The 14730-nt window shown below is 41.1% G+C and overlaps 3 protein-coding genes across 4 annotated transcripts; 2 read left to right on the forward strand and 1 right to left on the reverse strand.

Annotated features, from left to right (window-relative positions):
- Nucleotides 1-321: 321 nt before the first annotated feature.
- Nucleotides 322-9153, forward strand: LOC308125722 (receptor-type tyrosine-protein kinase FLT3-like). The gene is made up of 24 exons (XM_080489680.1): nucleotides 322-429; nucleotides 1306-1382; nucleotides 1997-2148; nucleotides 2229-2350; nucleotides 2431-2551; nucleotides 2638-2777; nucleotides 2969-3135; nucleotides 3264-3402; nucleotides 3530-3707; nucleotides 3930-4030; nucleotides 4142-4250; nucleotides 4350-4546; nucleotides 4621-4736; nucleotides 4818-4950; nucleotides 5423-5527; nucleotides 5603-5713; nucleotides 5806-5962; nucleotides 6156-6268; nucleotides 6866-6984; nucleotides 7378-7500; nucleotides 7590-7701; nucleotides 7812-7911; nucleotides 8167-8272; nucleotides 8417-9153. Exons 1-24 carry the CDS (start codon nucleotides 420-422, stop codon nucleotides 8627-8629), a joined length of 3021 nt encoding a protein of 1006 aa, XP_080345806.1. The 5' UTR covers nucleotides 322-419; the 3' UTR covers nucleotides 8630-9153.
- A 677-nt stretch (nucleotides 9154-9830) lies between these two features.
- On the forward strand, nucleotides 9831-10829 carry urad (ureidoimidazoline (2-oxo-4-hydroxy-4-carboxy-5-) decarboxylase). Its single transcript, XM_080489875.1, has 2 exons — nucleotides 9831-10035; nucleotides 10183-10829. The coding sequence occupies exons 1-2, from the start codon at nucleotides 9861-9863 to the stop codon at nucleotides 10530-10532; spliced, it is 525 nt and encodes a 174-aa protein (XP_080346001.1). The 5' UTR covers nucleotides 9831-9860; the 3' UTR covers nucleotides 10533-10829.
- Nucleotides 10588-14135, reverse strand: pdx1 (pancreatic and duodenal homeobox 1). Of its 2 annotated transcripts, XR_013936408.1 has the most exons (3): nucleotides 13664-14135; nucleotides 11726-12195; nucleotides 10588-11645 (listed from the first exon to the last, which is right to left on the reverse strand). XR_013936408.1 is itself a non-coding variant. In XM_080489874.1 (2 exons), the coding sequence occupies exons 1-2, from the start codon at nucleotides 14040-14042 to the stop codon at nucleotides 11810-11812; spliced, it is 765 nt and encodes a 254-aa protein (XP_080346000.1). In that variant the 5' UTR covers nucleotides 14043-14120; the 3' UTR covers nucleotides 11313-11809. The 2 variants fall into 2 exon arrangements, 1 of the variants encoding a protein (XP_080346000.1); XM_080489874.1 differs by having other exon boundaries at nucleotides 11313-12195; nucleotides 13664-14120.
- Nucleotides 14136-14730: the final 595 nt, after the last annotated feature.

Consider the following 14730-nt stretch of genomic DNA (forward strand, 5'->3'; position numbering starts at 1 on the left):
TGCACGCGCACATTATTATTATTATCATCAGCATCATTTATGTTGATATCACAGCCATGGGAGGGAGAAGTTTACAGTCTGCAAAAAAATAATAATAGTGAAATATTTAGATTAAAAAAAGCATAGACATAAATTTAAACTTAACTTTTAATCATTTATTAATTTTGCAAATTTATAAACGTTTAGCACTAAAACCTAAGATATGATTTCAGTTTTCCTTGCTGATCTACATTTAATAATGTTTACATGTTTGTATATTTTGCCACACCGACCAGGCGTGGCTCACATGCAGTTATACTTCCTCTATTTAAAAAACCCCTCGCGCGCATCTCGTTCACTACTTCTCCCACAGCCTAACCCGGGATGAGTAGACTGTGTGACCCGGACTGAGAGCCAGCATCATCCAGAGGCACAAAAAGATGATTGCAGGTGAGTAACTACTAGTCTCAGTTCTGTGGGCCCACTGTGCAGAATTGCAGTCAAATTTCAATACATGCATTTAATTTAGGAAGAACAGGATCTGAATCGTATTTATTTACACTCACCAGCCTTTTATAATTAATTTACAATCTCAAATGTGATTAAATGCAATTGCTCAGCACTGCATACTTTAAAAAAAAAAATTGTATTGCTTGAATCGTCATCTGGACATAAAAACATTGATTTAATAAAGCATTTATGACTGAAGAGACCATTACAAGCAGGTTTAACTTTTAGAGGAAGGATTTCTGATGTTTTGACTGCTCCTTTAATCTGCAAGAGAGATCACAATATTAGAAACACCAAAACAACACCACTGACATACTACAACCAATATCATACAATCTTAAAGTTGTTTTTTCAAAAAAACTCACAACTGCATCACTATTAAGGTTCAGATAAGTACCTAGTAATAACTGCTGATTTAAAGCATAAAGATACATTAAATATTTCACTATACTGTATATCATGAGTATGTTTTAGAGTATCAGTATTCAGAACAAAATAATTAAAAATGTGCTTACCTACTATGATCCCATGAGTTTTAAAGTTATGAGTTTTTATTCACATTGTAGAAGTAATACTACATGACCTGATTTTTAAAATAAATAAATAAATAAATAAATAAAAAAGCCTTGTAAAGATCAAAGATAAATGTATTTGCATCCATAATGTGTTGGCAGTGTTTTAAAGTTTTTGCAATACATTTATTTTTTTCCACTGCATTGTTTTTTCTCAAATGAAACTGTATTAGATTTTATATCTCCTTCATGTTTTAGCTGATGAAATATTTGAAATAAAACTTGTCATTTTCTGTCTTTCAAGCTGTTCTCCTGCTGTTGGCTGTCAGAGCGCTCTGCTCCGATGGTGCCCAGAATCACATTTGTCCACCCAGTGAAGAGGTAAAACTGAACCACAATCAGAAAATTTTTCTATTTCATCAGATGTTTCTGTGTACTTCTGAACTGACACAATTAATTCAGTTACTTTATAGGACTTTCCATACACAGCGCCGCAGCGCAGGCAAGCAAGTTTTTGTAAGAAGTCAGAAGGGGAAATAAGTTAACACAACTTCAGTCTTGTTTCATTTCTTGAACTCTGTCGATGTCCGTCATTTTAGTATGTCTTTTAAAAAAAAAAAAAGGTGATAAATTTCACTTTAATGGACATTTTGTTCGGTTTTATATTTGTATTTCCAATATACAGACCTGGGCTGCAAGAACATTATCACTTTCCTCACAAAATCTCCAAACATGAATTGTTGGCTTTACATGGATTGGCGTGCTATGTGCTTGTTAAATCTGTCTGTGATGCACACTGCGTTTCACCTAATTCCAGCTGCAGTTGGTTCCATCTCTCTGTGACCCTAAGTGGGATTAAGCGGGATTAACGATCACACTTTGTGTAATTTGTAGCAAAGAAACTCAGCATGCAAGTCAGCCCGTGTGTTCATGTGTGTGCCAACAATGAATATTTCGATGATGTGAAAAGACTAAAAAGTGTGTATTATCTACAGGTGGGGTGTTTTCGAGCAGGTGACTATGTGAACGCATCAGGTCCTGTCAGGATTGAATTGTCGGTCGGTATGAAACTGAACATCTCCCTGGAGGGCCTCTCTGAATATCCTGTGTGTGAGTGGTTAAAAGGAACCGACCCAATACTGACAATGTGAGTGAGTTTGGAAGAACTTCTTTTTATGTCTTTTTATGTGAATAAATAAACGGAATGATTTTCTTCCACCTCAACAGCAACCAGAGTCTCTTCATGATCACGCCAGTGCTTTCTGAGGCCGATTCGGGCCAGTACAACCTGTCCTGTGAAACTAATGGTGCAAGCAGGTCTTTGCCCGTCGATCTCCGTGTTGTGATAAGTGAGTAGCGGCTCTGCCCTTCTTGCGATTACAATGCTGAGCCAGCACTCAACATGAAGTGGTGTTATATGTTTCTGCAGAACGTCCCACAAAGCCACAGCTGATGCTGGTCCGCCATCCTTATAGAAATTCTCGCTTCTACGACTACAATTTCACGTGCACCTCTGAGGGTTCCCCAAAGCCCACAATCAAATGGACTGGGTATGTTGTTCATTTCAGTTGCTTCAAGCAGCACGTTACACCAGGAATCTGTGACTAATGAATTTTTTTTTTTACCATTTGAATAGAAACAGAGTTGGGATGAATGTTCGGTCAAGCAATGGAAAAGCCAAGAGCTCAATATCAAGTGTTCACTATACTACGAACGAAGTGACGTGCTGTGCTACAAATGCTGAAGGACAAGAATGCTCCCAAATATACGACTACGGTACTTTATCTTCAAAACTGTACATGTAGTGACTTAACTCCAAAGCGTGGTTCAGTTTCTTGAAAAAGTGAGAGTAAAGCAGACTAGAAACCTTGGACTGGACGCAAATAATCATCATGAATGTGATTACTGGAAAAAAGGAACGACTGTCAAGTGTTTTGTGTGACTTTGGGGCCTTCTGTATGTTTCAGACTTGGACAGCAGCATGCGGAAAACTTCTGAAGTTTCTAATGTGACTCTGAGTCCTGGTGACTCTTTACTGCTTCGCTGTCGAATACAGCGTTACACAGAGCCAGACCCTGTGTGGGAGAATGGCGGCAGCCCAGTGAAGGCCAGTACATGTGGGACTGACAATGAGGTACAATGGAAATACTAACTCACATCTTCGTATGGGGATATTACCACTGTGTTTGTGGTAAAAGGGTCACGAGACACACGTTGCAAAGCATCTCAGTGTATGTCACCAGCTTTGTCCTTGTCTTCCAGGTGTGCATTGCAACTGAGAAACAGTTGAAGAATCGTTTGGCCTACCTGTTCATGAAATCCCTCCGAAAAGAGGATAGTGGCACATATACCTGCAGGCATTCACAAAACAAAACAAAGTCTGTTTACATTAATGTCCAAGGTTAGTGGATGTCTTACTTATTTTTTTCCATCTACTAAAAATTAGCACTGAGTAATTTGTATTTAAAAAATGTATTTATTTCAAGTTTGACTCTATTATGCATGCATTTATTGTTGTGTTGCTTTAGCTGGAGGTTTCCTATCTGCTCAGCTGGATAAGAGCAAGATTCTATCAGCTCACAATGCATCCAGCTCCTGTTTGCGTGCCTCTGTCTCCTACCATCCGGTGCTCCAGCAGTGTTCCTGGGAGGCCCCTGATAAACATATTACCAAATGTGTCAGGGATGAATGGGTAACAAAGCACAGGTAGTTCCATCATACATTATTTTAGAGCTTGACAATGTGGTTAGTGTGTTTGAGTGTACTCCAACAGGTACCGGGAGGAAAAAAAAAAAATACTATCACGGTGCATAAATGTTAATGACACACCAAGCTTATATGGAAATGTAATTAAATGGTTTTTATGGTCTGAGTAAGCAAAAAAATTCATAAGAATTTAGTTTGAAGCTGTCGTGATGCCTCTCGTAGGACTGTGAAGCTGTGTGAGCCACTCGCATCAGGAAATTACAAGTTACACCTGAAGTCTGGAGCGCAAAACCAAACAAAAACCATATCAGTGTGTGTGGTCGGTGAGTTATTGTAAATTATTTGCATTTTTATTTTTCGTTTTCTACTTTCCACATACATTTCAACACTGAAGAGCATATACCGCACCGCCTTTTCTTTCCTTTTTCTTGAAGACAAACCAACGTTCAGATGGATCAATTTCAATGATAGCATCACTGTTGAGACGGCGAGTCTTGTTCCAGCAAATCACTCCTGGATGTTTTGTTCTTCATTCAATCAAAGGTAAGATTCATGAATGTGGTGACGGTCGAGCTGCTCTGTCCATGCAGAGGACATGGACGCCCTCAGAATTCAATGCCCCTGTTATTTGTCTCCCCACAGCTGTGAAACAGACTCTTCTTGGGAAGAGATCCCAAACACCTTTCAAACAGACGCCAGTGTTTTTTGTAACAAGCCAATCAGTAGCTCACTGAGCAAAGCTTTACTGGATGAACAATATTTGAAGTTTTGCCTGGCAAATTCTATTGGGTCATGGTGCAGCAAGGTGTACTTCTCATCTTCACCTGTGGTCCTCAAAGGTACTGAGCACTTTTTGTCCAAAATGATTCAATAAAATTGTTAATTCACATGGTTGATTATTCTCTTTGGATAGCTTCAGGCGAGCCACGTCTTGATGACAGAATGACACTGCTGAAAGTAGGCAGCTTGCTCCTGCTTCTGGCTCTGGCGGTGGTCATCTTGGTGCTCCTGCGCTTCATCAGAAAGAAGGTATATGAAGTGTCAGATCGGCACACACAGAAGTACAAACACACACGCAGAACATGGCACCAAACTGTGTTTTTCCCACAGAAACCCCAGTATCAGCCACAACTTCAAATGATCGAAATGGTTGGACCCAATGATAATGATTACATCTTCATCAACTTCAAGAACTTTGAGTACAACAGGAAATGGGAGTTTCCAAGAGAAAACCTTGAGCTGGGTATGAGTCACTCCAGATGCTACACATGATATTATTTATGGTTGGTACTTGAGTGAAACAATACAATGGAAAAGTGCACAACAAGGCTGAGTTGAACGAGCGGGTTTGATGTTCAAGTCCCCCAGCTCCCTCTGTTCATGTCTCAGAGTGTCCTTGGTGCACGACATTGCACTTCTCAATGGAGGTAGATCATCTTTTACAAGTAATAAAAATGTGAGGTCCATTTACCAGTTGAAATCAAGCATTAAAAAGTTAAAATATTTGTTTTTAAATGTTTCCACTTTGCTTGCTTTTTGTGTTCAAGAGTTTTGCCTGTCTTGCCTTCAAATTGTGATTTGTTTGTTTGTTTGTTTGTTTGTGCTTAATTACGATTATTTATCTCAATTGTGGAAGAAATCTCTTAGCCCATGAACCTGGGAAGGGATTCTTTCGAGGTACGCAGCAGCAATAACTAAAATGAAGTCCTTTCCAGGTAAAGAACTGGGCGCTGGAGCGTTTGGCATGGTGGTCCATGCTACAGCTTATGGCATCAACAAGCCGGGTGTCTCCCAGCAGGTGGCTGTGAAGATGCTTAAAGGTCAGTGTTTATCTTTGACGTGTGGAGTGTTAAGGATGATGATTCAGAGGCTGATATCGTGTTTAACCGCTGCAGAAAAACACCAGTCAGTGGAGAAGGAGGCTTTGATGACAGAGCTCAAGATGCTGACTCACATTGGCCATCATGTCAACATTGTGAACCTGCTTGGTGCATGCACTGACACGGGTATTTCTCCACAGCACAGTGAATTTCCATGCAGCCATCACCGTCAAATTGGATCAAATGTTGATTTCTCATGATCTGATGGCCTTTTGCAGGACCCATATATCTGATTTTCCAGTACTGCTGTTTTGGGGACTTGCTGAACTACTTGAAAAGCAACAGTAAACACTACCACAAGTCTGTGACTGATGCTTTCAACAAGGACCGCTTCAGCAGCCTTTATCACAACCTGCAGCCCAGGAAGAAGTCAAGGTGGGAACACAAGCAGATGGGATGGAAAGAAAAATACAAGAATTCGAAGGAAAAAAGTTGAACTGTCGGGCAATGGCATTTATCCAAACAAGTTTATCTGTTAACTATCATTAATCTATTTATATTTGTTAAAGGTTTTAGGGGATGAAAAAAATACCAACATGACAAATATGTCACATTTGTGTTTTGTCAGTGAACTCGAGGCAGCGGTGAATGATTACGTTGCCATGCACAGTTCAACCACCAGGGGGCAGGAGGACATCGCCCTGCTCACGCTTAACTCCAGTGACATGGATGGTTATGAAGGTCAGAAACAAGATTTAAAGCCAGACTCAGATGGAGGGTCCAAAATGACTAACTTCAAAGTACAACATATCTTCTTTCTTATAGACATTAAATTGGCTTGTTTTTCATCAAAACCCACAGATTCATATCAGCTAAAATACATGCTTATTTAAATAAGTATATGTAGATAAATCCCTGCACAAATACCACATAAGGCAGGCAACCACTTATTTGATTCTGCTTCACAGACATGTTGCTGCTATTGTATTGAACATTATTAAAACACTATTCAACCACAAATTACAATAAGGAGACTGTTACATGTACAAGTACAAAATTTACAGCAAAGTCACACTTTAGCAGAGAAACGTTTTCTCTGTCTTCACTGTTCCTATAATTCATAAATGTCTGTAATTTATTTGCATCAGCATTTCATGTATATGCATCAGGAAACTGGAGCAGTGCTGTTTTTGTAATATCGGACCCGGTTTTGAGACACGTAGTCAAATAGGTCACTGACGCACCATCATGTTAAATGAAAGATAATATCTGTATACGCAGAAACTAAAAAGAAATGCTTGGCTTTGACGATTGTAACTGAGCGCGGTTTTTCTGCAGACCCAGAAATCTGCGAAACCGACGACCAGACTGACGACTATCAAGCCATGACCTTTGATGACCTGCTGAGTTTTGCCTTCCAAGTGGCCAAAGGCATGGAGTTCCTTTCCTCCATGAATGTGAGACACAAGCAGACCACTCCGTGTACATTTTTCATCTGTTAACCCAAACAACAAGCACGCCGCATTCAGGGTCCAGATGTTGATAAAACACACATCGGTGGGGATAAAATGATCAGTTGTTTAAGGAAATAGTCAGCTGCCAGCGTATTGATTGATAGATGTTGTAATGATGGTGTCCAAGGTATATTTCTAAAATATATTTATAATTATGTTTCTCATGACATGCGATTTCACATCAATTTTCTAGCTGTAACGATTGTAAACATTTGGAGCGTTGTGTGATTTTGACTGATGTTTAAAAAGAACAGAATATTAATAAAAACTTAAATTTAAATGATAAAACTTAAAATAGAAAACTCAAAAGTGAGTGAAGATTGCGTCTGTCCACAGTGTATCCACAGGGACCTGGCAGCTCGGAATGTGTTGGTGACAAAGGGCCGACTGGTGAAAATTGGTGACTTTGGGCTGGCCAGGGACATCGACAACGACTCCAACTATGTCGTGAGAGGAAATGTACGTCCGTTTTACATTCTCCAGTGATTCAGCTCAAACTGGACTATTTCTGACCTTGTTATGACGGCGACTGCTTCCCGGTCCTTCAGGTGCCTCTGCCCGTGAAGTGGATGGCACCAGAGAGCATCTTTCATGGGATGTACACCACGAAGAGTGACGTCTGGGCTTACGGCATTCTACTCTGGGAGATATTTTCACTTGGTAGTTGTTGCATAGGGCGCGCACTCTCATTGTGCACAACACATTTAAGAGAAAATGGACACAGGATCACTTCCTACGTAATGGTAAACCGCCGATGTTTTTTTCCTCAGGTGTGACTCCGTACCCAGGCATGAAGGTGGATCACACGTTCTATTCAATGATCGATAAAGGATTTAAGATGGAGGCTCCATACTATGCCAACGACTCTGTGTAAGTGTTTTCGCTTCAACAAGATTTCCAGCACTCCTGCGTTGACGTTCTAATATTTCACAACAATCGCAAAAAGTTTGGTGGTAAAACTGAACTGGTTTGAATTGCTAACAATGGCAGCAGAAACTTTATCATATGTGGAAACATCTTTTTAAAAAGTTGGTAACGGTGATTATTGTGGATTTCATGCATGAGCATCATGTCCTTACATCCAAGCTAATTCAACAGTCTACATCCCGTTGCTTCCTTCTTCAGATATGAGATGATGTGCAACTGTTGGGCCTTGGATTCCTGCGACCGGCCATCTTTCTCCAAGTTGGTGACCTTCATGTGCAGCCAGCTGACTGACAGAGAGGAGAAGGTATGCTGGAATTGATTTGTAGGTTCAACTGCAAACATCACAGGGAAGTGTTTCCACTTACACCACGAGACAGGCACTCTCCAAATTGTACCTGATTTATAATCAAGTCCGACTTCCTTCTCCAAACTACTTTCTTTTCTGTAGCTCTACCACAACATGCTCGACCAGACCTCCAGTGACTACCACAATTCATCAGCCATTTTGGACATTTCAGCCTTGGCTCAGGAGATCAAAGGCGGCACGCCGTCGGCCAACAACTACTGTCAGACTCGTCCGGCTGAAGGTAGAATAACTGCAGGAACACCGGACATGGTGGAATCTGAGAAGGAGCAGCTGAAGAGGTCCGACGCAGAGTGATCTCAACATGTAAAGAGTTCTTACACAATAGGTACTTACTGGAGAAGGGACTGACGTCCTTTTACTTTCTACTCGGTTCAAACAGCATGTGTAGCGCATTGTTAGCAGAATTCGATCAGCTGAGCAAATTGTTTTATTGCATTGTGTTATTTCAATGAATTATATTTTTGCTATCAAAATATTCTCTGAATGTAAACAGCATTGTTTTATTCTCTTGTGCAGCTAAAAAAAAGTAGTTCTCAGGACATTAATGAGGACATGTATTCATAGAAGTATGAGGTTTTATATATATATATATATATATTGAGACAACATATTGTAGCAACAGGTCCTAAATGTTTTTGCCTTAAAACATTAGTACACATTTATACATCAGCACTTATTATAAGCAGTTCAAGCATTTTTTTGTACATGCCTAAAGTATTGTTTACATCTTTTTCTTTTTGGTTTTATTGAATATTATCCTGTGTTGTAACTTTATATATGCTGTAAAATGTATGTTACTCATTAAAACAATTAACTTTAGTGTGCATGTGCATTTCTCATGTCAAACTTGAATAGTTCCTCTGGACTTTAAGATAAAGAACGTTTCATCTTTTAACAAACATTTTACAAGGACATTTCATTTCTCCCTTTTTATGACCCACTAGTGATGGAATATGAAAATCAGTATTCTCACTTAATTCATACTACATTTGTGTTTATTTTTATGTCTGTGCACTTTCATACTTCAGCAGATCATACACAGGTTTGCAGGGAAAGTTTTGAGAGGTCACTGCATAAAAATTGAATGTAAAAACATGTTCAATCAGAAATATGACACACGAGTTCCGCACTGTAGTCTAACGGTCAGCACTCACAGATACCTCCGGGTCAAGTCAAGGATTTAAAATCTCAAGTAGCTATTTTATTTAGAATATTAATGCTTTTTTCTGTATGACCTGTTTGTTGATGCCAGTTATCACAGTTTAACCCAATTTTTGGGGTGAATCCTGGGGCAAAGTTCTAGTTCTCTGATTTCTATTAGATATTATAAACAATCTGGGAGTTACAGATTGTAGGAAGAAAGTTAAATCCTGCCAATGATGACACAGATGGGCACATCAGAGTTAACCACAGTTGGACACTGTGTCCTGTTTGTCCACCGGTACGTTCACCCTGGTTGCAAAGCGTTCCCACGAGATCAATAAACTCTGGCTGTGCAACCACCAAAGTGTGCTCCCGTCTAAACATGGACATCGGCGCAGTAAATGCTCTCCCGTACGAGGATTTCGTGGATATTTTCGGTAATGTGGTAGAGAAATGTCCGATCATAACAGCCGCTGTGTGGTCCAGGCGTCCCTTCGCCAACCTAAATGCTTTGGAGACGTCGATCAATGAGTTCATAGACGAACTCCCAGAATCAGGTGACGCACTGACCCATTCCACCAGATTTGAGCATGTTGTCGTTGCTTTTGTTTCTTACACGTTGCTTCCTCCATTAATTGATTCTGTGCGTAATGGATCCGATTATAACGTTGGCGCTGCAATAATCGGCGAACTCGTGTGCGCAGGTAAAGAGGGGATCCTGAGGTGTCACCCGGACCTTGCGGGCAGGGACCTCCAGAGCGGTACTTTGACCAGGGAGTCGCGCGAGGAGCAGGCGCGCGCCGGTATGGACGCGCTGAGCCCGGGGGAAGCCGCGCGCATGGCCCGGCTCAACAACGAGTACAAGAAGCGCTTCGGGTTTCCGTTTGTCATCTGCGCACGAATGAGCGACAAAAGCACCATCTTGCAGCAGCTGTCCGAGCGCCGCCTGCACGAGCTCCCGGAGGAGAGGGCGCGAGGCATTGAGGAGGTGAAGAAGATCTTACGCGTGCGTCTGCAGAGTCTCGTGTTCAGTGACACTCCAAACAAACTGTAAAACTTTTACATGTGCCGCTTTACTCATCTCATGGCTGTGTTTGCTGGTGGGTTTAAGGGACGTCATACATTCTTTATTCCAAATGTATAGTTCCTATTCATTTATCAACAATATTGCAATAATGAACGCTTGAAAAAAAATGCGCATCTCTGTCATTTAACAACGTACATAATATAAAAATGGTAGGAAAACAATGTAATGTAAAACTTTAAGGGGGGGGGGTCTGAGAGTGTGCTGTAGCACCGCTTGTTGGACTGTATGAGGAACTGCATATATGAAATAAAACATTCCTCCATTAAACCAATGGTCGGAGTCGTTTTAGAAAGTTAAAAGAAAAAAAAACATTTCAAATCAAATATAAAATATATGAAAGTTCACATTATGTTTCAATTCACACCAAATGAAATGGCCTAAGTCACCAACTGACATTATAGTATGGGGTCAAACAGCATGATCTGTTTAAATAAGGGGGTCAGTTTGTTATATTTACCAGAATAAACAAGAGCTGGCCCTTGTTAAAAAAAAATAATTAAATTGGTTAGAAAATAACTTTGACCATTAGTTTAAGAAAGTGTCGACATGTATAGAAAAAATAAGTGTCTCAGCCACTGCAATTCAACAACACAGTAATAGAAAAAAATACTTACTAATGTTAGTAATGAATCAAGATTAGTAATGTAGTATCTATTTTGTAAATATATTGTGTACATGAATCAGAATGTCATACAACAACATTCAGAAATGTATGGTTATGTAAATAGCTGTCAGTGATCACAGTTTCATCTTGAAATGCGTTTATGTCCTGTAAATGCTTCTCACGCAATTATTTTCACTGGTAAATCAGTGAAAATGGTCTGGTCAGGATAATCAAACGTTAGTTGGTTAATTGATTACAAAAGCTATAGCTACTCCATACAGACAGCATGACACGGATTTTACAACAAATCTTACATGGAAACTTGCAAAACTATATGAAACTTATAATAACGCCATCTGAATGCAATAGTGTCAAAAGAGGTGGTTCCTTTGTGGTCTCCGCATCTCGTGTCAAACATATTTAAAAACACGTGTCGATGAATTGTCCTTTTAGTCCGGATATCGTCCACGAGAATCCTGGAAAAAGTAAAATAAGCGCTTTAAATAAATGGAAATTCTAGGAGAGACTTTCATCTCCTCATAATAAAACTACAAACCCAATCGAGACGAGAATCCATTCAAATCCTTGAGTTCTGCATCACGTCGGGGTCCAGTCTGCGGAGTTCCTCCCTCCAGTGGATCTATGCGGGCTCTCTGGACCCGGTGGCAGGGAGCGTGTGCGCGTGCAGCGGGGAGACGGGGGGCGTGCTGCTGTGAGGTCCGTTCGTGGAGGAGACTCCCCCCGCCGCTTCGCCCTGGTCCCCGGAGGTGATGGAGGAGTCCTGGTCCGGGTCGGCCCCCCGGGCCCTCCTCCGGTCCTCCTCCTTCTTCCACTTCATGCGCCGGTTCTGGAACCAGATCTTGATGTGGCGCTCGGTGAGGCTCAGGGTCAGCGCGAGCTCCACGCGGCGTGGCCTCGAAATGTAGCGATTGAACAGGAACTCTTTCTCGAGCTCCAGCAGCTGGGCGCGCGTGTAGGCTGTCCTCGTGCGTTTGTTTTCCTCCGTCTCCGCCATCACGTACGGCCCTGAACCCACACACATTTGTTTGCATTAGACATTTGCACAGAAAAGTCCTTAATTAGAGGCATTGTCAGTCTTGTTTGAACTCAAATCTCCAGCTGCCACAAGGGAAAAAAAATAAATAAATCAATGAAAAAATGATTAATGTACTTATTAGAAGACCACGGGCAAGTTGTCAGAGAAATATTGTGTTTATCTTATGATTAAAAATAGCTTGAAATTTAAATTTCTGGAATTGACAGTCACTTTAGATATATATTATTCTAGGTTTACAGCTGATATTTGTGGTCCGTTATATGGAAAATTACTTTGGAAATAAGAATTTGGGCTGAACTGCATGTTATTTCCTTTGACTAATATGTCCAGCACATGTGCTGACCTACATTGAAGGATCAAGTAAAACAGCAATAAAAAGAGTTTATGCCGATATATTGAGGCTTTTAATATTTCAAGACACAAGCAGATGGACGTCACGCAAGAATTGTCCTCGAACTGAATTGCCGCAGACAAAAAATAAAAACAAACCTCGATGAATTCGAGGTTTTTCAAGATGTCAGGTGACCCTTAGAGAAAACTATGCGACAGTGTTGAACAGTTACTAAGGCGCACACAATTTTCCCAAAGACAAAACAATCAAAAGTTGTGCAGCAAGAAACAACACGATATTTTCCACCAACTTGTTTGCATTGTTGTTCCTTTGTGTTAATTTAATGTTGTTCTTTTAGATTGTATGCACATGGTTTATATATTTGGAGATGATTTCACAGTGTGTATATCCTGATTAAAACCGTCGCCATAAACTTTATGTGAATGCAACTTTAATGTAAAAAAATGTTTATGGAAACAAATGACAGCTTTTGTTCTGATAACTTCCAATGACAATATTTAAGGCAGTTTAACAAAGCTTTGCCTTTTCTTTTTTAGACTGGGCAAAAATGTAAATGTCAGACACGACACATTTAGCTTTAAATTACAGGAACTTTGTCATTTTATACTAACATGGAACGCATGGTTGCCTTGTATTGTAGGTTATGTGACAGCTTTTTCAAGTGTTATCAAATGAACACACCTTTTAGTTCATTTAAGCAGAACTTTTCTTTTTTGGAAATTCTAATAAATGTGAATCTAATTCATCACTCCTTGCCCTTCCTTTGCGTAAGTAAATTATTCAGCAACTGTCCTACCTCAGCCACAACCCTGAAATTCAATTAAATTAAAAATAAATTAAAAAAAGAATGAGATCTCTTACAGGTAAACAGAGATTACGTCCTCAACACCCTGAGGCAATCTGAGATTTGCTGAATTATTTGCAAAGAACACACATATTGTAACGATAAGACCCGAAAGGGCAAACAAATTGACCGACAAACTAAATCTCCTGAATAGAAAGCTTTTGAAACCAGAGTGGTGGTTAACACAATTTCATTTAACTAAAGGTTTAAAAACTCTCACATTATATGTGCCATGTTTTACCTGTCCAGGAACTTTTCCAGGTGTGTGCGTGGGATTTCGTGGTTTTCATCCAGGGGAATGGCAGGTGATATCTGCTCTGATCGACCGTGTCCCCGTATCCCGGAGTTTGGAGAGGTTGCTGCTGGAGCCCCTGCGGGTGGTGCAGCTGAGGCACGCCCGGATCCTCCCGTATGCTGTGCAGACTGTAGGCCGGGGTCATGTCCGGCAGGCCGGCCGGCTCCAAGGCTCCCATGGACGGTGGCGAGTAGACGGAGTGCACCTGTCTGCTCATGTAGAGGCAGGGCGGCGGGCTCTGGCTGTACTCATCACCTTGTGATCTCTGGTAGACGCACGACTCCTTAAAAACCTGAGTGGGAAAGTAATGATCTTCCCGGTTCATGGTTGTGCGAGGACCCGAGGCTGCAGGGCCGATTCCCTGCGCACATGCACCGCACCAGCTGCCTTCGCGTGGACCTTCAGCTCTGCCTTCCTCTGGCGCAACTGCGAGGCACCTGCGGCTCCACACAGGTGTGTCACCGTGGCACCATGTGACTCTGGAGGGAGCAAACCATTGGTGTCACTGTTTGTTCAGAACAGCAGACCCACGGAGCTCACTTCCAGGATGTTCGACAGGTTGTAGGACTTTTCGAGCAGACAGACTGTCTCCGCGTAAATCAATGCAGCGTGAGTTTACCTGGCATCCACCTGAGCTCTCTCAGCAGAAACACGAACTGGCCGGTCTCTGGGACTCTACCTCCATAAATGGGTTAAAAGGTTCATGTTAGTCTAGAGCCGCCTGCATGGGAGGAACATTTTGGATTGTCCTCAAACAATACGGGCATCGACAATTTATATGGATGTATCTCTTGTCTGCACACTGTGACTGATAAATCGATACGTATGGGCGCAAACATTGGTTGACCTGCGAGATAAGAGACCTGGATGGAGAGACAGTTGTCTTGGAAACACGAATGAAAAGCGCCACAACTTCTTTTCACAGCTCTTTCTCACCTAACAACTCTTTTTCTGACGTTTAAAATGTACCCATTAAACTTTTGAAAATGCATCATTTAACACCATTTTTGCGC

Source organism: Lipophrys pholis (assembly GCF_963383615.2).
Source record: "Lipophrys pholis genome assembly, chromosome: 20".
NCBI classification, from domain to species: domain Eukaryota; kingdom Metazoa; phylum Chordata; class Actinopteri; order Blenniiformes; family Blenniidae; genus Lipophrys; species Lipophrys pholis.

Coding starts and splice junctions, on each gene's coding strand:
- LOC308125722 (XM_080489680.1), top strand. Junction 5,963..6,155: donor CAGCCCAGGAAGAAGTCAAG/GTGGGAACACAA, acceptor GTGTTTTGTCAG/TGAACTCGAGGCAGCGGTGA. Junction 6,269..6,865: donor TGACATGGATGGTTATGAAG/GTCAGAAACAAG, acceptor GTTTTTCTGCAG/ACCCAGAAATCTGCGAAACC.
- urad (XM_080489875.1), top strand. CDS start 9,861: ATGGACATCGGCGCAGTAAATGCTCTCCCGTACGAGGATTTCGTGGAT. Junction 10,036..10,182: donor AGACGAACTCCCAGAATCAG/GTGACGCACTGA, acceptor TCGTGTGCGCAG/GTAAAGAGGGGATCCTGAGG.
- pdx1 (XM_080489874.1), bottom strand. CDS start 14,042: ATGAACCGGGAAGATCATTACTTTCCCACTCAGGTTTTTAAGGAGTCG. Junction 12,196..13,663: donor CTGGAAAAGTTCCTGGACAG/GTAAAACATGGC, acceptor GTGTGGGTTCAG/GGCCGTACGTGATGGCGGAG.